General features: G+C 56.0%; 8 protein-coding genes across 8 annotated transcripts; 4 read left to right on the plus strand and 4 right to left on the minus strand.

The window, feature by feature from the left end:
* Position 1: 1 nt before the first annotated feature.
* Positions 2-2,896, minus strand: EV422DRAFT_617164 (MCM2/3/5 family-domain-containing protein; the record flags this gene model as incomplete). The annotated part of the gene is made up of 3 exons (XM_053073997.1): positions 2-261; positions 375-454; positions 558-2,896. 3 exons carry the CDS (start codon positions 2,894-2,896, stop codon positions 146-148), a joined length of 2,535 nt encoding a protein of 844 aa, XP_052929656.1. The 3' UTR covers positions 2-145.
* A 92-nt stretch (positions 2,897-2,988) lies between these two features.
* EV422DRAFT_515673 (uncharacterized protein) lies at positions 2,989-5,882 on the plus strand. Its single transcript, XM_053069335.1, has 8 exons — positions 2,989-3,125; positions 3,240-3,312; positions 3,387-3,739; positions 3,860-3,941; positions 4,009-4,194; positions 4,269-4,471; positions 4,544-4,597; positions 4,688-5,882. The coding sequence occupies exons 1-8, from the start codon at positions 3,078-3,080 to the stop codon at positions 5,528-5,530; spliced, it is 1,842 nt and encodes a 613-aa protein (XP_052929657.1). The 5' UTR covers positions 2,989-3,077; the 3' UTR covers positions 5,531-5,882.
* Positions 5,883-6,274: 392 nt separating this feature from the next.
* Positions 6,275-12,237, plus strand: EV422DRAFT_157004 (DNA polymerase family B-domain-containing protein). The gene is made up of 10 exons (XM_053064938.1): positions 6,275-6,557; positions 6,653-6,860; positions 6,933-7,045; positions 7,142-7,378; positions 7,456-7,950; positions 8,035-8,960; positions 9,044-10,327; positions 10,410-11,085; positions 11,175-11,508; positions 11,601-12,237. Exons 1-10 carry the CDS (start codon positions 6,480-6,482, stop codon positions 11,804-11,806), a joined length of 4,557 nt encoding a protein of 1,518 aa, XP_052929658.1. The 5' UTR covers positions 6,275-6,479; the 3' UTR covers positions 11,807-12,237.
* On the minus strand, positions 12,130-14,284 carry EV422DRAFT_564002 (uncharacterized protein; the record flags this gene model as incomplete). The annotated part of the gene is made up of 3 exons (XM_053072144.1): positions 12,130-12,330; positions 12,411-12,642; positions 12,720-14,284. 3 exons carry the CDS (start codon positions 14,282-14,284, stop codon positions 12,130-12,132), a joined length of 1,998 nt encoding a protein of 665 aa, XP_052929659.1.
* Positions 14,285-16,329: 2,045 nt separating this feature from the next.
* EV422DRAFT_503494 (fructose-1,6-bisphosphatase class 1/Sedoheputulose-1,7-bisphosphatase) lies at positions 16,330-17,775 on the plus strand (the record flags this gene model as incomplete). The annotated part of the gene is made up of 6 exons (XM_053068346.1): positions 16,330-16,520; positions 16,612-16,867; positions 16,966-17,032; positions 17,113-17,228; positions 17,298-17,462; positions 17,527-17,775. The coding sequence occupies 6 exons, from the start codon at positions 16,330-16,332 to the stop codon at positions 17,773-17,775; spliced, it is 1,044 nt and encodes a 347-aa protein (XP_052929660.1).
* Positions 17,776-18,092: 317 nt separating this feature from the next.
* EV422DRAFT_491676 (chromatin associated protein KTI12) lies at positions 18,093-19,236 on the minus strand (the record flags this gene model as incomplete). The annotated part of the gene is made up of 4 exons (XM_053067557.1): positions 18,093-18,274; positions 18,332-18,628; positions 18,734-18,919; positions 18,993-19,236. 4 exons carry the CDS (start codon positions 19,234-19,236, stop codon positions 18,093-18,095), a joined length of 909 nt encoding a protein of 302 aa, XP_052929661.1.
* A 114-nt stretch (positions 19,237-19,350) lies between these two features.
* EV422DRAFT_515686 (uncharacterized protein) lies at positions 19,351-20,151 on the minus strand. The gene has a single exon (XM_053069336.1). The coding sequence runs from the start codon at positions 19,760-19,762 to the stop codon at positions 19,517-19,519; it is 246 nt and encodes an 81-aa protein (XP_052929662.1). The 5' UTR covers positions 19,763-20,151; the 3' UTR covers positions 19,351-19,516.
* A 528-nt stretch (positions 20,152-20,679) lies between these two features.
* On the plus strand, positions 20,680-22,659 carry EV422DRAFT_157410 (Cas4p protein). The gene is made up of 5 exons (XM_053064939.1): positions 20,680-21,200; positions 21,551-21,702; positions 21,773-22,031; positions 22,124-22,379; positions 22,458-22,659. The coding sequence occupies exons 1-5, from the start codon at positions 20,900-20,902 to the stop codon at positions 22,594-22,596; spliced, it is 1,107 nt and encodes a 368-aa protein (XP_052929663.1). The 5' UTR covers positions 20,680-20,899; the 3' UTR covers positions 22,597-22,659.
* The last annotated feature ends 240 nt before the right edge of the window (positions 22,660-22,899 follow it).

Consider the following 22,899-nt stretch of genomic DNA (forward strand, 5'->3'; position numbering starts at 1 on the left):
TCCAATCCCGTTTCATCCCATTCCATACACGCCGCCCCCACTACCTAATCACTGATCCTCCGTCCGAGAAATAATAGGCAAATGGTTGTACGCTCCCTTCCGGTGATCATCTAACAGTTCGATAGCCAGCTCTGCGCCCCTCGTCTCACCCCGAAACAACATACACCCTCGGCCCCTTCTTGATCAAGAACCCGTCGGCGTTCAGCGTGTCCAGCAGAGTCGAGAAGGTGTTTGGGGTTGTTGCTGAGGGGATGTTTATTGCTGTGTGTTTGTTGTTGAGTGTATGAGCGGGGTGAGTTGGGGGGAGACGAAAGATGAGAATGGGTAAGGGGGCGAAGGGGATGGGGAAGGGGGAGATATATGTGGTGTTTTACCTTTTGCTATCTGTCTCAGCTCGTCAAAGTCGTATCGGTTGGTGCCGTTTGCCGCGGATTGTCGGAGGTGTGCGATGAATCTAGAAAAAACGATCGATAGTAAGCACAGCGACAAACAAACCCCCCGAATGGGAACTTCGAAGAAAGATCCAGCAAGACCGGGGAAAAACCACCCAACACAACCTCTGAGCTTCCGCCACAACACCTCCACCCCCACCCGCACCCCGTTTCCTCTTCCCCAACCCGGCACCGGGCCCCTCGACAACAGCAGCACAACTCCCAAACGCCTCCCTGCACAGCTCCACCACATCCCTCACATCCCCCACCTCCACCGCCTCCCGCAACTCACTCCTCGCTCTCGCCTCCGCCATCTTCACCACCGTCTCCAGTGTGCGCGACGGCGCCGCCGCGGCCGGCTGCAGGGCGTGCAGAGTCGGGTAATTCGCGAGGATCTCGGCGGCCGCGGCGGGAGTTAAGTATGGGTGGACGTGGGTGCGTGCGTAGGCGATGTAGGCGCGCAGTTGGTGTGTCGGGAGAAGGGTGGATACGGGGGGGAGGGTGTGTTTGAGGCGGTCGGGGAGCGGGTCGGTTTGAAGGTACTCGGACGCGTCGTCTTGGACGTCGGTGCAGGCTGTGACGCGCGGGTGGGGCGTGGGTCCGCGCATGTTTGTCCCACCGGCGTGGAGGTCGAGGACGCGGCGGGCCATGTAGCCGTCTTTTTCTTTTTCGGGGATATCCAGGATGACGAAGACGAGGTCGAAGCGGGCGAGCATGGCCGGGGTCATGCGGGTGTTTTCGCAGACGGTTTTGCTGCGGTCGTAGGTGCCGACTGGCGCGGCGGTGGCGCTTCCGCCGGGCGCACTTTTTCTCCAGCCCCCACCTGCCCCACCGCCACTGCCGCCGGAGGGCATGCCGCTGCTTGTAGGACAGACGGGGTTGGCGGCGACGATCAGAGAGGTTCGGGCGGGGACTTGTACGTACATGGGCACGTCCTCCGCACTGCCGTCGAGTGTGACATAGCCGTTGTCGAGGGTCTGGGCAATCCAGGTGTGCCAGGGAGCGCACTTTTCGAAATTGTCGACGCAGCATGTCCCAAGGTCCGAGAGCACCAGGGGGCCGGCTTCTACGGCCACGTCGTTGCCGGAGTCGGGGAGACGGGTAGTGCTTAAGCCGAAATTTGGTGGTGAAGACTTGGAGGTGCCAACGGTGAGGTATTCGCCTCGAGGTAGGACGGCGCTGAGAGAGGCTAGCATTTGAGATTTGCCCATTCCGCGGTCGCCGACCAGCATGATGTGAATGTCTGAGGATACTGATGTGTTGTGATCCGGCGCGCAATTTCGAGGTCCTCTGTCTTCTTGGGCTCCAGCGGATCCCTTCACACGACCTCCAAACAGCGCGAGCAGAAGAGTGGCCTTGATCACCTCGTGTCCGTATATGGCTGGGCAGAGTGAATGCACCAGCAAAGAAAACAGGTTGGGATCCTCCGCCAGTTGCCGAATGCCATACAAGTCTGCCTCCGTATAGGCTATGCCCGCCTTACTGAGAACCCCAGCGTTGCCAGTCGGATTCGCAAGGGCGTTTATCCCACGCCCATCATTTGCCTTTACTATCGAGTTGACATCGATATAGAGCCCCGCGTAGGTGTCCACTTTCCGTCCTTCCACGACCTTCAGAACCCCACTGACCGTCACTACATCTCCCGGCATGATGGAATCCACAATCTCATCCGCAAGCTCACACTCTACGACCCTCGCTTGCGTTCCCCGTGACGACGACGACGACGGATCGCCTTCACTCGCGTCCTCCCGCACCCAGATCCGCTGCTTGTTCTGAGCGACGGTCGCGCCTAGCTGCGGGGTGAACTTTCGACTCTTGCAGCCATACCGAGCACATTTGGCTGGCACACGGTAGTAATGCGTTGGCTGCTCTTTGAATGCCATCTCCTGCACTTCTCCGCAATCATCGCACATGTATGGGATGGACGTAAGCACGGGTTTGACGACTGCTACGCGCAAGACTGTGCCGCGGATACTGAGGAAGGATGATAGGAGGTTCGCTTTGACTTTCTTAATCGGGGTGGATTGGGTATAGTTGAAGAGTCGGACTGTGCGTCTCTCAAACGACGGCTTGATTGCGTGAGAAGAGTTTGCAGGCGCTTGAGCTCGTAGTATGGAGATGGTTGCTGCGTGGGCTGCGAGGTTTAGACACGGCAGGATGGAGCCTGGTGATTGGCGAAGCTTGGCCTCCAGAGCAGGGACCTCCTCACAACCCTGCACGAAATCCCCATATTCCAGCTCTACAGTGTCCCTGTCCGTCCATAGCACCCTTCCCGTCGTCGTTTGACTATTGCTGTTGTTCCATCCAATATGCCCAACATCGTCGGACGATGCCGCGCAGGAGTAGTTCCGGACGAAGTAGTGGAAGAAGGCGGTTGCGAATGCCACGTCGTCGTCGCGGAGTCTGAACGTCTTGAGTGGGAAGTAGGTATCCCAGAAAGAGGCGAGCAGCTGCGAGGGGTTCATCTTGCGGTGCGTATGTACGTTGCTGTGGGGTGCCATCTGCGTGGTAATGGCCAAGGACTCGACAAGCCACTTTGACCTTCTTGGGCCAAAAGCACAAAGCGGCCAGTCTGGTGTTTCTGACTTGCCGACGGACCATAACACTGCCATCCACAGCTACCCGCCAGCCAGCCAACCACCTACCATGACTTACAACGGTACTGGAGACGGCGCTCCCGCTGCTGCTGACCCGGTACGTCGTCACTTGGAGCCGGCAGGGTGGAAAGGCCGCTGTCTATTCTTGTGTGATCTCGCAGCATTGTCTGCTGGCCCCCTCGCTAACCCATCTTTCGTGCTCATTTTACAGAGCGCCATTTTGAATGCCGCCGTGGAGAGAGCGAAGGCTATAGCCGCTCGTCTATCACAAGTGAAACCTCCAGGTGCGTCTGATAACCTGTCCATTGTCCCCAAAAGAGGCGGCGTTGCACGCTAACACCTATTCTCTTTGACGCAGCAGGGGATCAGTTCGAAAATGCAAGCAGTCCAACTACTTCCGGCACCAAACGCTCCCACGCCGAATTCGATGACTACCGTCCTCCGTCCTCTGGCTACCGCCGCGAGGACTTCCAAAGCGAAAGCAAACGTCAGGCTTCCGACCACGATCAGTACGGCGGAGGCAGCCGCAGCTTCGGTTCGAACCCTTACGACCGCCCGAACGATAGTTATGGAGGATCCAGTGGCGGTGGTGGAGGCAGGCCTCGCATCGGTCTTGGTCACTCTGACGCACCACCTTCGTCGCACTACGGTCCCGGCGCTTCTCACGGCAGGTCCTCTGTGAGTGAGGAAATTACAGTTCCCAATCAATTTGTAAGTGTGCTTCACCCCGCCACCCTCCCACTCCCGAGATCGACGAGGAGGAGGGTGCGGTGCCTCGTTTCGCATATGTGTGTGTCCGTGGTTGGCAGGTCATGACCCCGGTCCGTATAGGTCGGGCTCATCATTGGCCGCTCCGGTGACAACTTGAAACGAATCGAAAGTACTTGCAACGTCAAGGTGCAGGTTGCGTCAGGTAAATGTCCCATCGTTCAGCCCACATGCTGCCTTCCATTCTCGCTCACTATCTTTCCCACCGCCAGACAAAACAGACGGGCCGGACGCAGACCGCCGCACCACAATCACCGGTGAGCCCGAGGACGTCGCGCGAGCAAAAGCAATGATCATGGAGCAAGTCAACCAAGGAAACGCTCCTCCGTTCCGCGCCCCAATGTCCTCGGCTCCACCTGCAAACCCATCCGACTCCATTACCGTCCCTGCTCATAAAGGTGATATTCTCACATTGTTCTCCTGCCGTATTCGCATTCCCGCACTTATCGTTCTTCACCTCTTCTTTTCGCAGTTGGTCTTGTTATCGGCCGTGGCGGCGAAACAATTCATCGCTTGCAGGACCAAAGCGGCGCCAGCATCAACGTCGTGCAGGAGAGTGCACAGGACACGTCCTCGGGCTTGCGAACCATCACATTGTCCGGAAACCCTGCTTCGGTCGACATGGCCAAGCAGCTGATCGATGAGCTGGTCAACTCTCAGGGGCCTCCGGGCAGGGTAATGCCTTTCTTTCTGAATTTTGTGGTGCGTTGGTGCACAATGTTAAATGCTGATTTTTCTGTTCGATAGTTCCAAAACAACTTCAGGGGCGAGACTGAGATCATCAAAGTCCACACCGACAGGGTACGTTGTTGCACGCCGGACAAAGCGAAGAGGTTCGCCTTTGCAAAGAAATACACCGGAGAATTCATTGACATCGCTCTCCCTCTTCAGGTCGGCCTAGTAATCGGTCGCGGTGGCGAGACCATCAAATCCATCCAGATGCAATGCGACGTCAAGATCAAAGTCGACTCACAATCCGACCCCGAAGGAAATCGCACGGTAACCATCTCCGGCCCGCCCGAGAACATCGCCCGCGCCAAAGAGATGGTGATGGAGCGCGCTTACAGTAGTCGAAGGGAAGGTGGGCCGATGGGTGGGCCGATGGGCGGTCATGGCGGTGGCGGCGGATACCAGCAGCAACAACAGCAGTACCCGCAACACGTTCAACAGCAAGCGTATGGGCAGTACGCCCCGCCTGGGAACTACGGCGGATACGGACATGAGCAGTGGGCGGGCGGCGCGGAGGGTGCCCCCGGCGCGTACGGCGGGTACGATGCCAACGCATACGGGTGGAACGCGGCCGGTTATGGGCAGCAACCCGGCGGTGAGGCCGGTGGCGCTCCCCCCGGTGCCGGCCCCGACTCTGCCAACCCGCAAGGAGACGCAGGAGGCGAGGGCGGTCAACCCCAACAACAGTACGACCAAGAAGCCTGGGCGGCTTACTACGCGCAGTACCAGCAGTATTACGGCATGTACCCCCAATACGCCGCCGGTGCGGTCCCCGATGCGTCCGCTGTACCTGGCGCACCTCCTGCACCTGCCCCCGACGCGACCACCGAAGACAAACCACCCACCGACGACCAGAATTCGTCCGCGGCGCCTTCTGCACCCGCCCAACCGAATGCGTCCTCGTCACCTGGCAGCGTAACCGGGAAGGATGATTCGACCGCTGCTGCTGCGTCGCCACCGGCCGCCGAGTCGGGAACCGCGTCGCCGGCGCCTCCATCGGAATGAAGCAGATTGAATTAATTATCTGAAAGCGTTGATTAAGGTTGACGGGGAAGGAAGGGCGGGGAAGGAAGCGAAAACAGGAAGGGTTGGTTTCTCGCTGTATTCTCCGGCGGGCTTCAAACGAGGATTTCGCTGGCTGGCGATCTTAAATATATATTCGATGCTCAAAATGGAGCTCCAGTTCAATTTCTCAGCTTCCCCTTCCATCTGAATGACATCTATTTTTACATGACCATACATATTCCACCATGCACAAGGCCCCAACACCCTTGCGTACGTAGTACTGTTCTATGGCTGCAAAGCAGACAGAGCCCTAGCGCTCGTCGCATGGTGTCCCGTACGGGGGAAACGCGCATGCCGCATCTGACTGCTGGTGACTCTTCTTCACCCGCTCCCTTCTGTTCTTACTGCCTCCACCATTTCAAAAACCGACATCTTCCCCATACGTGAGAAATTTTTTCTTTGACCAGCTGGGGATAGTCAGCTGAGCTACATGCGACCATCTCACGCTTGAACCGGTAATGCTGTGAGTGCCTTTGGGATCTGCCTGCCGCTGATGAGTTGAAATCTCTACAAAAGGGTTAACCCTTACCCCTCCTGACATTCCTCTAAGGCAGAGACTGTCCACTGGCTTCCGCTGCACTAGTAAGCATAACGGCAATGCAGGGGCTTTGTCGCCATAGCAATCGCCCCGCCTACGGCGGCTCGCTGTTCGTAACCCGAACACCAGCTGTCCGCAAATCGCGTAGTCTCCCCTCCGCGACGGCCGTTCGGACACATTCGGACAAGAATCCCAATTTCACACTCGCTGAGCGTTCGCCTTTCCATCCGGACTCGTTGCTTGCTTGCGCTTGGCTTCGTGCAGGGGCAGCAAAGGGGACACACATAGCAAAACCGAAGGAGATATTGCGTTGGGTTGCACTTCACCTTCACACTCTTCGCCTCCGGAATAATGTCCAACCGAAAAGCTGCGTTGCAGAAGCTGCGGAATGCGAAAGCAGCGGGTGTCTCCGCTTTGGAGGCCTACAAGGTACGAACGACAGCCCTCCGCATAGTTGTCTCGCCCACTGGCTGCTAGGGAGAAAGTGGGACCTTGAATGTCTTCTAACCCTTTCTAACGCGCAGGTAGATGAACCCGACAAACTCGACGTCTACGACGAGGTAACGGAAGAAGAGTACAATGCCTTCCGCCGTCGCCGCATGGAGGAAGGCGGTGATTTCGTGGTGGACGACGACGGTCTGGGATACGTCGACTATGGCCAGGATGAGTGGGCGTCCGAACATAGCAGTGAGGAGAGCGACGAGGAGGACGATAAGGGCAAGGCGGGGAAAGGTCTGAGGTAGTGCGTTCGGTAAAGACTTTTTGAGATTTGATATTGATTGGCATCTGCTTGATTGTGGTTAGGCAAGCGGAAACGAGGGAAAGAGAATGATAACAAACCTGCCGGCGGAAACATTCAGAATCTGTTCAATCAACAAGCGCGGAATCCGAAACCAAAGCCAAAAGTAGCTCCACGGGTAGGTAGTCATTTGGTCACATCACCCTCGATTCATCGAGCATCCCCTTACCTTCATCCCACTTTCCCTCCCATCCACCACCTACCACTCTCTCAGACAGCCATCTCCGACGCGACCGCGAAGGATCTACTAGGGTCCATTTTCGAAGATCTCGACAATCTCGACAACGAAGTAGACGATCACGCGGCCAAACGGCAGAAATCGGAACGTATCTCGAATGCCTTCTCGGCCTATGTCACATCGGCGCAGAATCCGTTTGCGGCTTATGCCCGGGGATCTCGGAACACGAATGCTGCTAACCCCGCGGTACCTAAGGAGCGTACCGTTACGAAGGTATGCCATCATCTGTGCTTTCCTTTGCCATTGCTGCATTAAAAACCAAGCGTATTGACATTTTTGCTTATGTGTAGACCAGCGAACCCCAGGAGGATTCTTCACCACCGGCTTTTGACATGTCGGATTTGCAAACGCAGGAGCCCCCACAGATAGACGAGGATGAAGTCGCGGACCTCCATTCACCCGAAGCCGATACGAGTGCAGTCGAAACGCAAGCACCCGCCCTCCCCGCACCCGTTACAGTCAAAGTAAAAGCCCTGCAAACCAGCACCGCCAAAAAACCCGCACTGAGCTTCGCACCTAAATTCGCCCCAAAAGTGGACAGAGTCGAAGCCGAAGCGCGAGCAGAATCAACCGTCGTCTCCGCGCCCGACAACGCCAACTGCCGTGGCTGGATGTCGCTCAAGGATGCGATCCAGGTCCAGAATATGGAGCCGTCGCAATCGATGACGGATGCGGGGTCGGCGACACAGTCAGGACCCGCGGAGTTTTTGGAGGAGGATGGGTCATTGAGGATGTTCTGGTTTGATGCGTTTGATAGAGATGGGGTTATTTACCTTTTTGGAAAGGTGGGTTTGTTGTATCTGGGTATTGTGATGGCATAAGTGGAATGCTTTTCGTAACCGTCGAAACCTTCTTTCCCTCCCAATCAGGCCCAGAATAAGAGGGACGGAAGCTATGCGTCGTGCTGTACAATCGTCAACAACATGCAGCGGAACCTTTTTGTCCTCCCTCGCGCCCGTCTTCTGGACGACTCTGGCCACGAAACCGATATCAACGTGACCATCCCCGAGGTATACCGCGAATTCGACGCTCTGCGCCGCCAACACCACATCAAAGAGTTTGCGTCCGCTAAAGTCTCCCGCGCCTACGCGTTCGAAGTGCCCGACATACCTGCCGAGTCGGACTACCTGAAAGTCGTGTACCCTTTCTCACAGCCGGCACTCCCCACCGGTCTCAGCGGTAAAAGTTTCAGCAAGATTTTCGGAACCAAAACCAACGCATTGGAGCTGTTCATCCTGAAGCGGAAGCTGATGGGCCCATGCTGGGTCGAGATCAAGAACCCCAGCATGATTAACCGCAACGTCTCCTGGTGCAAGCTCGAAGTCAACGTCGCCGACCCCAAAAGCATCAGCCCCCTCAAAGACGAGCAGATGAGCCCCACGCAGAAAAAGGCGCCCCCCTTCGTCGTCATGAGTCTCACACTCCGCACAGTCATGAACCACAAAAAGCACGTCAACGAGATCGTCGCCGCCAGCGGGCTCGTGTACACCAACGTCAACGTCGACGGCGTCTCGGCGGAACAGCACCCGTCGCGGTTCACCGTCATGCGACAGTTGAACGAGATCCCGCTTCCTGCCGGGTTCCATGATCTGTTGCAACAGCAGCCGACGCGCATCGAGGTGCCGAGGAATGAGCGCGGGTTGCTGGGGTTCTTGATTGCGCAGATCCATCGGAGTGACCCGGATATCATTGTGGGGCATAATTTTATTGATTTCGATTTGGATGTGCTTTTGCATCGGATGCAGGCTTGTAATGTGGAGCATTGGTCGAAGATTGGGAGGTTGAGGCGGACGAAGTATGGTGTTGTTGTGATGTATTTTCACTGGATTGATTGAGGTTTGTTTGCTGACGTTGTTGCTCCCGATTCCGAATCAATAGATGGCCGAAGCTTCAAACCGGAGCAGGAGGCACCGCCGACTCGACATTCGGCGAACGTCAAATCGCCAGCGGCCGCTTGCTTTGCGACACCTACCGCGCCTCACAAGACCTAATCCGATCCAAATCCTACAGCCTCACCCAACTCGCCGCCTCGCAACTCAACGTCGACCGGCCCAACATCGACTACGAAAAGATCCCCACCTACTTCTGGGACGCGGGCAAACTTATGGAGATGATCCAGCACTGCCAGTTCGACGGATACCTCCAGGCGCAGCTCATGTTCAAGCTGCAGATCTTACCCCTTACGAAGCAGCTGACTAACCTCGCGGGGAATCTATGGGCGCGCACGATGACGGGGGCCCGGGCCGAGCGGAATGAGTACCTGCTCCTGCATGAGTTCCACGATAAGAAGTTTGTGGTGCCGGATAAGACGCTCCCCGGAGCCAAGATTGTAGTGGATCAGCTGCAGGAAGGCGACGACCAGCCGGAGCCGGCTAAGAAAGCGGGTGCAAGCGCTCGAAGAAAACCGGCGTATGCGGGTGGACTTGTTCTGGAGCCCAAGAAGGGCTTCTATGACAAGTATGTCCTGCTGCTGGATTTCAACAGTCTGTATCCGTCGATCATCCAGGAGTACAACATTTGCTTCACGACGGTGGAACGCGGGCGTAATACCGGTGGGCTTGTCCTAGGAGATGATCAATTGCCCGACGTGCCCGACCCAGAGCTGCCCAAGGGTATCCTCCCCAAACTCCTAGGCACGCTTGTCGACCGTCGTCGGGTGGTCAAGAACCTGATGAAGGACCCTCGCGCCACACCCACGGAACTCGCGGGGTACGATATCCGCCAAAAAGCGCTGAAACTAACTGCCAACTCCATGTACGGCTGCCTGGGTTTCTCGCACTCACGCTTCTACGCCAAACCGCTCGCGATACTGATCACTGCAAAGGGACGGGAGATCCTCCAAGCCACGGTCGACTTGGCCGAGCATGAGCACCTGGAAGTCATCTACGGCGACACGGACTCGATCATGATCCATACCAACACCGATGACCTGCAGCAGGTGAAGCGGATTGGGAATGACTTCAAGAAGGCGGTGAATAAACGGTACAATCTGCTGGAGATTGAGATGGATGGGTTTTTTCAGCGGATGTTGCTCTTGAAGAAGAAGAAGTATGCGGCTGTTGCTGTTGAGGAGAAGGGTGGGCAGCTGGTGACGACGTTGGAGACTAAGGGGTTGGATTTGGTAAGGAGGGATTGGTGTGGGCTGAGTCATGATGTCAGTGGGTGAGTAGCTCGATAGATTCTTTGCGTGATGGAAGACGTTGACTCTCTAACTAACTGCCGTGTCCGACGACTCTCTGTTCAGCTACGTGCTCAACCAAATCTTCTCGGGCGCCTCGCGCGAAGAAGTGATCGACAACATCCACGCCCACCTCCGCAAAGTCGGGCTCGAAACCCGCTCGGGCCTGATCCCCATCCCCAAATTCGTCATCACCAAATCGCTCACCAAGAACCCCGAAGAGTACGCCGACAAGAACTCGCAGCCGCACGTGCAGGTCGCCTTGCAGATGAAGGCCAAAGGAATCTCCGCCCGCGTTGGGGATACCATACCCTATGTTATCTGCATCAAGGACAAGGATGCCACCGGGGACGGAAAGTCGTCCACGGTGAACACCGCACCGACCAACCTGATGGCTGCGAAAGCATACCACCCGGACGACGTGGCCAACGATGCATCGCTGCGGATCGATTTCGAGTGGTACCTCGCCAACCAGGTGCACCCGCCCATCGCGCGTCTGTGCAGCCCGATTGAAGACACGGACGCTGGCCGGCTTGCGGACTGTTTGGGGCTGGATCCGAGCAAGTATAGGAATGTGGGCGGTGGGGGTGCGGGTGGTGGCGCCGCGGCGGACTTGGATGAGCTGTATACGCTGGATAGCCAATTGACGGATGAGGAGCGGTTCAAGGATGTGGAGAAGTGGTGCCCGAGGTGTAGGGCGTGTGGGGAGATGGGGGAGTTTATGGGGTGTGTTCGGCGGGTGGTATGTATGCGAGTTCGGTTCAGACTCAAATAGGGCCATTGATGCACAATCCGCGTCTTACGCAACGTTTTTTCTCCTCCCGCTCACAGGACGACGGCACCCTAACCAGCTCCTTCGCCTGCCCGCACCCAACCTGCGGCACCCGCCTCAGCACCGCCTCCCTCATCGCGCAACTCTCCACCGCGATCCGCACCCACATCCAGCGCTACGCCAACGCTTTCTTGATCTGCGACGAGCAGGCCTGCGCGACCCGCACGCGCTCCATGGGCGTCTATGGCGAGCGGTGCCTTGTCCCGGGGTGTCAGGGCACCGTGAGGTTCGAGTACCCGGATACGAGGCTGTATACGCAGTTGAAGTATTTTGCCAGTTTGTTTGAGACGAGGGAGGGGGAGAAGAGAGTGGGTGGGGATAGGGATTTGTTGGGTAGGTCTTTTTTGTTGTTCGTGGGGTTACGCGCTTATTCCACCACCACGCACTCTTTCTCACACGTCTCTTCGCTTCGCTTCCATATACAGCCCAATTCAACACCCTCATCCGCCAAGACGCTGAACCCCTCACCAAATTGGCCGCGTTCACGGACAGGTACCTGCAAAAGAACGCCCGTGGGTTTGTGGATCTGCGGCAGGTGTTTGGGTTCTTGACCATCAGCGGGAGCGGCAACAAGACGGGGGCGGGAACGGTTGGAGGTGTGGAAGGGCAGGTGGTTGCGGTAAATGGGTGAAGGTGTTGAGGCGCACGGCGTAGCAGGAGCAGTTGTGCACTCCGTATTAAATGCGGATACATAAATGTACACGCTTGGTATGCGAATGGAAGGGGTTTGTATGTACATACATCTGAAAATACATAGGCTTGTGTATATCTGAGGGTGTGTGAACCCGCGTAATAATAACGCGAGAAACAACCCAAAAAGTGTTCAGCGGTGAATTCACGTCCTCCGGTGATCTCGGCTTGCCGCTTTAGTTCCAGCTCTTTCAGCTCAGCGGTGAGTTGAATGAAGTCTTGTCCTGCGATCTCGGCTTCTCGCTTCAAATCCAGCTCTTTCAGCTACGCGGTGGGTTGAAGTCGTCCGGTGATCTCGGCTTCTCGCTTCAATTCCAGCTCTTTCAGCTCTGCGATCTCGGCTTCCAGGTTCAGTTCCGACTTTTTCCGCTCAGAGGTGAGTTCACGTCGTCCTGCTTCCAGCTTGAATCCCACCTGTTCCAGCTCAGCGGGGAGTTTATGTCGTCCGGCCGCCCCTTCGCCTTTCTAGAGTACGAGATGGGGCATTGAGCTCGCCGACTACAGGTTGCAAGAGCTTTCCTTCCTCCTCGAGGTTAGCGGATAACATTGTCCTTGTCCTGCGCATGGTCCTCCTCTTCACACATACACAAAGCTCGAAACGTAACTTCGCAACAGTCCGGCGAACATATCTCTTTGACTTTTCCGCGTTTAGCAACCTCCGCGAGGGCTTGCTGTCGTTGGGCTCTTAAATCCGTCCACGCCGTTTGCATCAGCATCCGCTGCGTCTCAAGGTTAGCGATAACATTGTTCTTGTCCTCCGCGTTGTCCACCTCTTCACTGAGCCGTCGATGAACAGACTACATCACTGTTTCATCTGATCCAGCAGGTCCCAAACGACCAAAACCTGGGCCAACCCATGCGCGGCGGAAACCACTCCAATCATGTATCCCTCATGCAGGAACACCAGCGGCTTGCCCTGTAAAGTGGGCCAGACCGAAACCAAACCCACCTGCGTCCAGACCGCACTGGTGGGACCGCCTTCGCCGCTGGGTGCTGCTACAATATCCACTCGATGCAACGCCGCGTTACCCGCTGCGCCGCTCGACCCCCATGAAAACACATAAAGCGCATCCCCAACCCGCACCGTCGAATGATGCGGGAGGAAGTGCTCGCAGCTGATTTTCGGCATATCGTCACCCACCGAGGGCAGTCTCAAGAAAGTCTGTTTGTCACGTGCATCCAGCATATATACATCGATCAGATCCGCGGGCGAGAGGGTTGTCGGCTGCGTACCACCAAACGAGGCGAACGCGTTCAGGTGCGGTACGTCAATGAATGTGTGCCGGTCCCGTGCGGGTGGGGCTGAAGGGTGGGTAGTGCAACCGAGCCACCCCCAGCGGTAGTAAAGGGTTGGTCCATCGGGGATTAGTATGATTTCCAGGCAATTTAAAGTGTCCAGAGAGGATGGCAGAGAGGTATCTGATGGATGGCGAAGGAAGGTGCCGGCTATTAGGAACTCTGTGGTGGAGGTTGCGTGGATGGTGATGCCGGAGGATGCGGGTAGGGGGATGGGATGCGGACAGCGTGGATCAGGGATGATGGTTTGGAGTGGATGTCCTGGTCGGAAGAGGTATAGTTGGGCCATATCCGGTTCATCAGAGCTTGAGTCCTCCCCTAAGCCGTCCGTTGCCGTTCCCGTCCCATTGGGGACCATGTCATCTTCATCGCTGTCGTCTTCATCGTTGCCATCCGAGGAATACGCGTGAAGATTGTTGCGCAGATTACAGTAAAAGAGAGCGGCAGCGTCAGATTGCGGTGGTCCAATGAACAAGGTTCCCTCGACTCTCTCCAGGCCAGCACCCAGAGTAACCGCCTCCCATTCCACTTTGTTGTCGGTATGGACGAGGTCGACGGCGGCCCCATCCCAATAAAGCAATCCGGACCCAGGGGCGGACCGTTCCCGTTTCCGCAGGAATCCATCAAGATCCAATCGAGACAGTTCCCTCGAATAGCTGAATCCGTCCGGTTCCGCCACAACCGCCATACGATACAAGTGCCTCCCCACTACAAAGTGTGTCTGATTTTGGGGAGCCGAGCGCTGAAAGAACCGCGGGAACTCGTCTCGAACTAGAAACAAGCCTGGACGGCGGAGTAAACGACGGGAAGCCAGCGCTATGTATGCAGAGCGACATATGTCCGGATAGCGCCCATGGAGAACCCGGGAGGAACGGCTTAGCTGCGCGGAAAAGTCCCGGTCGAGCAAGCGTTTCCAGAGCATCGGAGTGGACTCCAACGCGAGCAGGCTGCGGGAGGACGCACGGAGATGCAGCCATGAGCGCACGGGGAGGAAAAGCGCGAGGCGCTCGGCGATGGTGTGGATGTTCAAGAGAAAGAGGAGGGTGGGCTTCTGTACAGTCATTGGATGGATCGTGCCTGACTGAGGAACGTCGGAGCCCAGGTCGGAGCCTGCGGATGTCATTGCGAGGATTACACGTGGCAGAATCAAAGAATTGGCCGATGCCCAGTCGGAAGTTCGGAAGCAGTTGCCCTCCGTTCGTAGAATGTCCCCAAGAGCGGCTTCCAGAATCCGCACCAGCATACTGTATATATAGTTCGAGTATGCGTGCAGACCTAAACCAACAAGTTGCCCAAATCCTTTCCGTATGAAGAGGGGCGGGTTCTCTGAATACGCGATCTTCCCAGTCTTGCACCCCATGCTGCGACTCCCTCCGAACACGTTCAGCGCACAAATGTTCAGGCCAACAGACCGCATTCCCTCCCCCCACACCCTCCCCGGTGGCCGCCGCGAAACCAAAGCCCTCTTCTTTTCTGTCAGGGCAGGGGGGGTCGTGCTCGCCGGACTTGTACTCGTAAGTCGATCTCCTTACGTTCACACTTACTTCTCCTCAGTCCCACCAACGTCTTACATAAAACAGGTCGTCTGCATGAGTCAATTTGGACCTCGTCGGTCCTTGAAGTCTTGGCCAATTGTCAAGCGCGGCCTGAAGTGGTTGGAGGAGAGACGCAAGTAGGCCAAAACCATCCAAAATTCGGACACATGACTTGGAACACTGCAAGCGGCAACCGTATCGTAAAGGTCGTTGTTGAACTCTAGTTCTTCAGCAGGACTACCTAGAAGCGCTGACTTCCAAACTTTCCTGTCTCTGCATCCTATTTGCACCGCAACGCATAAGCCCGTTTGTTCTGCGAAGCGGTTGCAGGAATGATGATCGACGCAGGCTATCCTTCTCATTAAAAACCGCCTGACAAAACGAGACTCAATGAGGGGACCCACTTGCATTCTTCCCTTTCGAGCGCCTCACACTAGCCCAGCAATGTACGGTTCTTGATCAGGTCACACAAGGGCCCCAATGGAGCCGACGGACCATATTCCCGAGCTCAAAGCCCCCAACAAGTCGGCCACCTTCTATGTTTTCGCTGGATCGCGGACAAAATGGAAGACGTGTTTAAAGAGGTGCGGGGTCCAACGGTGCTAGACGTTCTGAACGAGGATTACGATACGGAGGAAGATGAGGACTTTGTGGCCGACTTCTGGCCTTATTTGATGAACGCAAGTGGACCGAGGCTATCGAGAACATGGTGGCCTATAGCATCCTGTGGGACAGGGATTGGGAATTGGAGGACATACAGTGGGTGCGTCGGTGCCGGACATCAGGAGAGGTTATTTCGAACCTTACACGCGGAGAGGAGACGGAAAGACTAGGGAAAGATTGTGGCATTGCTGTAATGATCATCTTCCGATGCTGGAGCTAATTAGACCGCAGGCGGTTTCGGCTGCTGACACGCCAACGGAGACGGATGGAGCCCTGACGAACTCGGCATCAGATCATTGCTTCCGGTGCCACCACACCTACAGATGTTGGCACAACCGTGGGCAACGCAACTAACATCAGCACCTCAACTGACCTCGGCAGTAGTCCTCCGCACCAGGAATGCCAACCGCCACGGCGGAGACTGGAGCAAATGCAGGCCTCGCCGAAACCGATGGAATACAACCCACTCAGCGCATCGTCTGAGTAGCGTACGCACACCGCATCCCCTCCTGAACAAACTTCCTCGACTCCCGCTAACCGCAAAGAAGTGATCATGATGAACTGGATTAAATGGACATAGGAAGGAAGTATAGAGGAATGTACTATACATGTATAGATACCCCCCGTAAGATGCTCGGTGTTTCCTCTGATATAATCCATCCAAGGTTACCTTCTCAAGATGAACGAACCTCTTTGTTGTGAATGTCAATAATCGTCGACGACCTTTGCCATGCAGCGCGGTTCTGTCTTTTTCGCGTGCGTGACGTACAGTACTACAGTAGTACGCTTCAACTCATGGATGCCACGCGCTTGAACGCCCTCCGGTTTGTCCCGGTTTCTTTACGCCTTTTCCCACGGGCACATTCGCATAAAAACAACCCAGCAGCTGCCCACCACCCCCGGAAGTCAGCATCATCGTTCATCACCCCTTTCTCATCCACATTTGACCTCCCACCCCACGCCCCCCACAATGTCCCACGAAAACCCCGCAACAGATCGCGAAGACCTGCGCACGGACTTTGTCACCCTCACCAACGACATTCTCACCGGCCAGCTCAAACATGGCCGTGCCACCGGCGACCTGACCATTCTGTTGACCGCTATCTCGAGCGCGTGCAAGTGGATCTCGAACGTTGTCAGGAAGGCGGAGTTGATGAAAGTGTATGTATTAGGACGGGGTTTTAGGAGGCGCGATTTCGGGCCGATGTCGTGAGAAGCGGGCCGAGCGACTAACGCAATTCACCACCCCCAGCATCGGCGTAACAGGCGGCACGAACGTACAAAACGAGAACGTGCAAAAGCTGGACATTCTCAGCAACCAGATCATGTGCAACCTCCTGCGCGAGTCTGGCCGCACGGCGATCTTGGTGTCGGAGGAGGACGATGAGGCGATCTTTGTGGATGGCGGGAAGCAGGGGCAGTACTGCGTGTGCTTTGACCCGCTGGATGGGTCGAGCAATATTGACTGTGGGGTGTCGATTGGGACTATTTTTGGGATCTATAAAGTGGTAGGTTGTGATAAAGAGGATGTGGGCCGGTTGGGGCGATGTGGCTTTGGAGAAACTGTGCACGGGGAACTGATTTGACATGTTGCTGGTGATTGCAGAAGAATGAATCGGGAAAGCCCACGTTGGCCGATGTCCTCCGTCCCGGAACGGAGATGGTTGCTGCTGGTATGTTATCTTGTGCTATGTTTATCCGATCCGGGCCGGTGAACCACGAAATTGAACGAGACATCGTACATTTTTTTCAGGATACTGCATGTACGGCAGTTCGACGGTCCTAGTCCTCACATTCACCGGCTCCAACCAGGTCAACGGGTACACCCTCGACCCTCACATCGGTGAATTCGTGTTGACCCACCGCAACGTAAGTCCCTCCATCGCGTTGAGCCTTGAGATCGATCTCCTCTGATATGATCGCATTTGCCGAATGCAGATGAAACTCGGCAAAAAGAAGATCTACTCCGTCAACGAAGGCAACGCGCACACCTTCGACCCAGCCATCAAAGGCTACATCGACTCGCTCAAGTTCCCGCCCGCAGGCCACACAGGCAAATTCACCCCGTACTCGGCTCGTTATGTCGGGAGTATGGTTGCCGACGTAAGTACCCCCATCTACTCCCTCCGCACACCGCAATCGCTAACCCCTCTTTATCCCCCACCAGGTACACCGAACAATCCTCTACGGCGGCGTCTTCCTCTACCCCGGCGCCAAACTGCGCATTCTCTACGAATGCTTCCCCATGGCCCTCCTCATCGAAGCGGCAGGCGGGAAAGCGTCCACGGGCCGACAACGCATGCTGGACATTGTGCCGGACAAGCTGCATGCGCGGTCGGGGATCGTGCTGGGGACCGCGGAGGAGGTTGAGGCTGTTGAGGGGTGGTATAGGAAGGTGGATGCGGGGAAGAAGTAAAGGGGTTTTGTTGCGTAGTTTGGCTTTCAATCCAGGAGCGTATGTTACATACTTGGGGCTTTGAGTTTGGTGGAAATAGGCTGGGTTTTTTGACCGCTGCGTAAAGCGGGGTGGACATCTATTCGGTCGAATGAATCGAGGTTTCGAACCATCTACGTGGGTTACCAGGCCGGAACGATCGCATGCAGTGCAATTCTACTACTATTCCACTCTCTAAGTACGCCCTCCCGTCAGCCTTCCTTCTAACCCCCCTTAAGCCGCCGAACTCGATCAATAAAAACCACCAAAAATGGCCCTAACTACACCTACTCCCGCACCTACTCCAAATTCGTATTCAAATACTCCACAAACCCATCTACAACCTTCCTCACATCCAACTGCGTATGCATCCGGTTCAAAGTCGTATACTGTCTCCGCAGCCGTCTCAGTTCCGCCAGGGGTACGATACGCGGCGGGAGGCGGAGTCGCGGTTGCTGAGCTGTACTGCTGCCGTTTCCTTCTCCCGCCGCCGCAGAGCTACCGGGGACGACCAACCCCCTCCCCGAATTCTCCGAACCCGACGTCGGATCATTCTGCACCTTCCAAACAAACTCCACCACCTCCCCCGTCTTGCGATCCATCTCATGCAGATAATTGGTCTCCGTCAGTGGTTTGACGACCGTGGAGAGGTTAGGTGGCGGCGGCGTGCGGAGGAGGGCGGCGAGGATATGGGGGAGAGGGGAGGGGTCGGTGGGGAGGAGGGTGAAGAGGGGGGCGTCCCAGCGGTTACGTGATTCGGGCTCCTCGAAGCGAGAGGTTAGGTTTGCTATCAAGATCGGTGTGAGTTGCGTGTTCGGCGATGGTGTCGCCCCCTCTACGGGTGGTGACTGTGTTGATGCAACATCGTCTGGCTCTATCTCCCCCTCAACATCCACCCCCCTAACCCCCTCCCCACCCACATAAGGCCGATACCCCCCACTCTCGAACGGCCGCGCGCAAAACACCGTACACGTCGGCGTCCCCAACGCCCGTGCGACACAGAACAGCTGGTACCGGAATCCCTTGATGTAGTTGAGCGAGTCGCAGATGACGATCGTGTCGCGTGAGAGGTGCCGTTCGATGGCGGAGAGGAGGGCGCCGCGCGCTTTTTTTTCTTCATGCGGTGCTGGCCGAGAAACGAGATAAACAACCCGTTCGTACATGGTGGAAGAAGCCGGAGGGTAAGACATGTCACTTACAGGAATACGCAACACCCTTATCTATCCCCAACGACTCCTCATTAACCACAACAACAGTGCGGTTCATGACCGGCGGTGCTCGGCCCGTTTTCTTCCTTCCGTCCCCTGCTGATGCGTTTGGTTCGTTTGGGTCATGGGTGCTGGTGGTTTCGGCGGCCAGGTGGATTTCGATTTCTTCCTTTAGCAGGAGGGCGCGGGTGGTTTTGCCGGATTGCGGGACGCCGCAGATTGTTATTAGCGGCATGATGGGGTGCGAGGGGTGGAGGGGTGTTTTGATTTCCGAAGGAAATGGGTGTTGCGGAATGTAGAGGAAACTCGAAGTTTGAGAAGCACGGCGCATGGAAGGAACGCGTATTTTCCTTCCTTTAGTCGACATCAAGCATATTCAAGCGGAGTCACACCCCGCAAAGGGAATCAAATAGATGCCTGTGCAGGAGCAACAGCTTCCGGGCCACCATCTCAGACTAACCAGAAAGGTGTATAGTAGGCGGTGTTGCTATCCATCTACATGTCTGCGTGTCCCATCAAAGAACGAGTGTGGCGAAGAAGCCCCATAATAGGAAAGTAATTAAGAAACCAGATCCGGAATGCATCAAAAGCACAAGACTGTCGCCGATGGAGTTAAAGAGCATAGCGAATGCAACAACGAGTGACGCCAGAGCGATGAAAGACGGCGATACCTCTGCTTCAGTACCTGGTGATTTTCCATGACGGCAGGGTGGTCGGGTATCCAAACGGCGCGGGGATGAGATTTCGCAAAGGCATGTCATCTTCGTCCGGCTTCCTGAAGACAAGCAGGAAGCGTCCCGCGGCGAAGTAGCGCAGGCACTCGGTTGGGGGGAGGTAGCTCTGATGGCATGACATTAGGTGTTCATCCTACGTCTTTGTCCTAAGCAAAGTAGACCCGATATGGACGCACGGCATTGCACGCGGAATCTCCATCCAGTCTGATAAAGATTTCTCCCGCACCAGGGAGGTTTGTGCGCGGAAACATGTTCCGGCCGCCCTCTTCTCCGCCTCGACGCCGACGTTTGAAAACGGAGACACCTGCGACGAAAGACAGGGTTCCACATATTCAAATGTTATGCGAGATTTCTCTGTGATCAAGAGGTTCTCCTGGAGGTATTTTTTTAACCCCCTTCCGAAATCATCAGTTTCGAATAAAGATCGGATTTGCGGCCGATCTTCCAAGACGACGTCAAAGGTTTTCTGCGCCGGCATCTGTAGAACGGTGGCCCAGGCCAGTCCAGTCCAGTCTCTCGTTGCTTGTGGGAAATGCGGACCCAGACGCGACCGACCTCTACAAGAAGCGCGGAGGCAGAGAAACGTGGCTCCGCGCACCACTTCGTCACAGGCTGGCAAGGGCATAGCTGTAGACGAGGAGAGAGATGTCTGCGGGTGCAGATGTTGACGGAGTTGTGATTTGGGCTCAGACCCCTTCCGACTGGTAGCTCCCAGCTCCCCATGATGTTTCTCGAGACGAAGAGGCGGGTGGTTTGACAGGCAGGCAACAAGGGACGGGGGACAACACCAGGTGTTCCATTCCCACGCAGAACCTCCACTCAGACCTCCACCTGCCGTGGCGGAGGAAAGGAAACGTGGCGATTGGGACCAGCCTGTCACAAAGCGAGTGTTGCGCAGCCTTTGTTACTGGTATCTAGTTAGTAGGAGTAGTAGCATTAGTAGGAGTAGCAGGAGAGAGAGCGGCGGCCTCCGCCTGAAATTGCTCTGAGCATTTTGGGCTTTTTGCTGCGGCCGCCGCGCTCCCTTTCCTTTCCTTTCCGCGAAAGGGCACCGGGCAGCATTGCAACCATCACAAGTGATCAGCAGTAGTGACATCCTCTTCCCCCCCCAGGCCTTCAACCCACACTCCCCCGCTCATCCACTCGCCAGCCAACGCAGCAACAATGGCCTTCCACGACGGCCTCCACCCCTCCATCCTCATATCCCTCTGGTTCTTCTTCTCAACAACCCTCATATTCTCAAACAGATACATCCTCGTCGAACTCAACTTCCCCTTTCCTCTCCTCCTCACCACCTGGCATCTCTCTCTTGCCACTATCGCCACGAGGGTCTTGAGAAAGTACACGAATTTGTTGCCGGGAATCGACGAGATTGATAAGAAGCTCACTTGGGATAAATGGGCGAGGACTGTGCTGCCCATTGGCCTGCTGTTTAGTGGCAGTCTCGCTTGTGGGAACTATGCTTGTGAGTACCGCGAGCGGAGCGCCAAACGAAGTGAGGCATTGGGTTGCTCTGGGAGCTCGGGCGGGAGCGAATGCCTTCCGCGAGCGCCTTGCGCCAAAGCCGCAATACCCCTAACCGCGGCTCTTAGCGAGCCTCAGCGAGCGTCAGATCATTTGCGAGCGAAGCGAGCACCACATTGCGTCAAGGGCACAATACTCCGTTCACCCAGCCAACCCAACCTCTTTGTCGCGAACGGAGCGAGCAGGGTGTCGTTCAACCAACCATCAACCATCCGTCGCTTCGCTTCGTTCATCGTCCACTTTCTCACACTCACACACATCCCTTCACCTCCCTTCACCTCCATTACACAGACGTCTACCTATCCGTCTCGTTCATCCAAATGCTGAAATCAGCCACTCCCGTGGCCGTACTGATGGTATCCTGGTTCTTTGGGACCGAGAAATTCGATCCAAAGATCTTTGTCAACGTCCTGTTCATCACATTCGGTATCGCTATTGCTTCGGTAAGATCACAAGGCGCATCTCTCACTTGATCCTCGTCCCTCACTCACATTAACACCGACCCCATCACAGTTCGGAGAGATCACATTCGTAATGACCGGCTTCATCCTCCAATCCATGGCCCTCCTTTTCGAATCGACGCGGCTGGTGCTCATCCAGAAACTGCTGAGCGGGCGGGATATCAAGATGGAGGCGCTGGTTGGACTGTACTACTTTGCCCCCGTCTGTGCGGGAATCAACATGTTCACGACGTACTTGCTGGAGTCGGATCGGATTACGATGGCCGCGGCGCAGAATGTTGGGTTGTCGGTTATTCTGTTCAATGGAGCTAGTGAGTTGATTCAAAGAACCAAATTCGTGGCTTCTCCCCAGAATCTTGTCTCCCTGACACCTTCCAACCCATCATTCAACCTCCTCGTCCAGCCTCATTCCTCCTAAACGTCTCGGCAGTCCTCGTCATCAAAAAGACATCCACCCTCGTCCTCGCCCTCTGCGGCCTCCTAAAAGATATCGGCATTGTCGTCCTCGCCACCCTCGTCTACAGCACCCCCATCGGCACCCTGCAGGGGTTCGGCTACTCGCTAGCCCTGCTCGGGCTGATCAGGTACAAGACCCGGACAGAGGCGTTTTGGAATCATCCGGTTAAGAGCACGTTGTTGGGGGTAAAGAGGGTTCTGGGGTGAGTTTCACGTTCCGCTGTTTCGCTATGGGTCCCTTTTTCTCTACTGACTTTTCTTCACGATTGACGCTCTCGTAGGTTATTGAGTAACAAAGGTGGCGAATTCTCTTCATCACAAAAGGGCGGGTACAAACCAGCCAACGTCATGGCTTCCCGTGACGACGATAAGGAGTACGCGCTGCCGACAATGGCGTCGCATTCGCCGGTTCGGCCGTAGATTGTAAATCCTGGGCTGAGGGAGAGTGGAAGGAGAATGAGAAACATGGGAATGGACATCGAAGACATAGAGGCCGGGGAAGGGGAAGGGGGAGGGTTGCAGAGACGCTGTTTCTGCGAGAGGGTATCAGGACGGGAGAATACCTCCCTGGGGGCCCCATGTTCCGATCCTGATCCACGACGGCGGCATCACGACATCTCGGGCCCCCCTCTCATAGTAGATCGCCCAGGAGACGGGCCAAACCAACGACAAGCCATTGCGCGAGACCGAGGAGCGGGAAGAGGGGCAGGGACATTTTTGTAC

The sequence above is a fragment of the Fimicolochytrium jonesii genome (assembly GCF_025526975.1).
Source record: "Fimicolochytrium jonesii strain JEL569 chromosome Unknown EV422scaffold_2, whole genome shotgun sequence".
Classification (NCBI taxonomy): Eukaryota; Fungi; Chytridiomycota; class Chytridiomycetes; order Spizellomycetales; family Powellomycetaceae; genus Fimicolochytrium; species Fimicolochytrium jonesii.

Coding starts and splice junctions, on each gene's coding strand:
- EV422DRAFT_515673 (XM_053069335.1), top strand. CDS start 3,078: ATGACTTACAACGGTACTGGAGACGGCGCTCCCGCTGCTGCTGACCCG. Junction 3,740..3,859: donor TTACAGTTCCCAATCAATTT/GTAAGTGTGCTT, acceptor CGGTCCGTATAG/GTCGGGCTCATCATTGGCCG. Junction 4,195..4,268: donor TACCGTCCCTGCTCATAAAG/GTGATATTCTCA, acceptor TTCTTTTCGCAG/TTGGTCTTGTTATCGGCCGT.
- EV422DRAFT_157004 (XM_053064938.1), top strand. CDS start 6,480: ATGTCCAACCGAAAAGCTGCGTTGCAGAAGCTGCGGAATGCGAAAGCA. Junction 6,861..6,932: donor TAAGGGCAAGGCGGGGAAAG/GTCTGAGGTAGT, acceptor GATTGTGGTTAG/GCAAGCGGAAACGAGGGAAA. Junction 10,328..10,409: donor CTGAGTCATGATGTCAGTGG/GTGAGTAGCTCG, acceptor CTCTCTGTTCAG/CTACGTGCTCAACCAAATCT.
- EV422DRAFT_515686 (XM_053069336.1), bottom strand. CDS start 19,762: ATGACATGCCTTTGCGAAATCTCATCCCCGCGCCGTTTGGATACCCGA.
- EV422DRAFT_157410 (XM_053064939.1), top strand. CDS start 20,900: ATGGCCTTCCACGACGGCCTCCACCCCTCCATCCTCATATCCCTCTGG. Junction 21,703..21,772: donor TCGGTATCGCTATTGCTTCG/GTAAGATCACAA, acceptor ACCCCATCACAG/TTCGGAGAGATCACATTCGT. Junction 22,380..22,457: donor GGGGTAAAGAGGGTTCTGGG/GTGAGTTTCACG, acceptor ACGCTCTCGTAG/GTTATTGAGTAACAAAGGTG.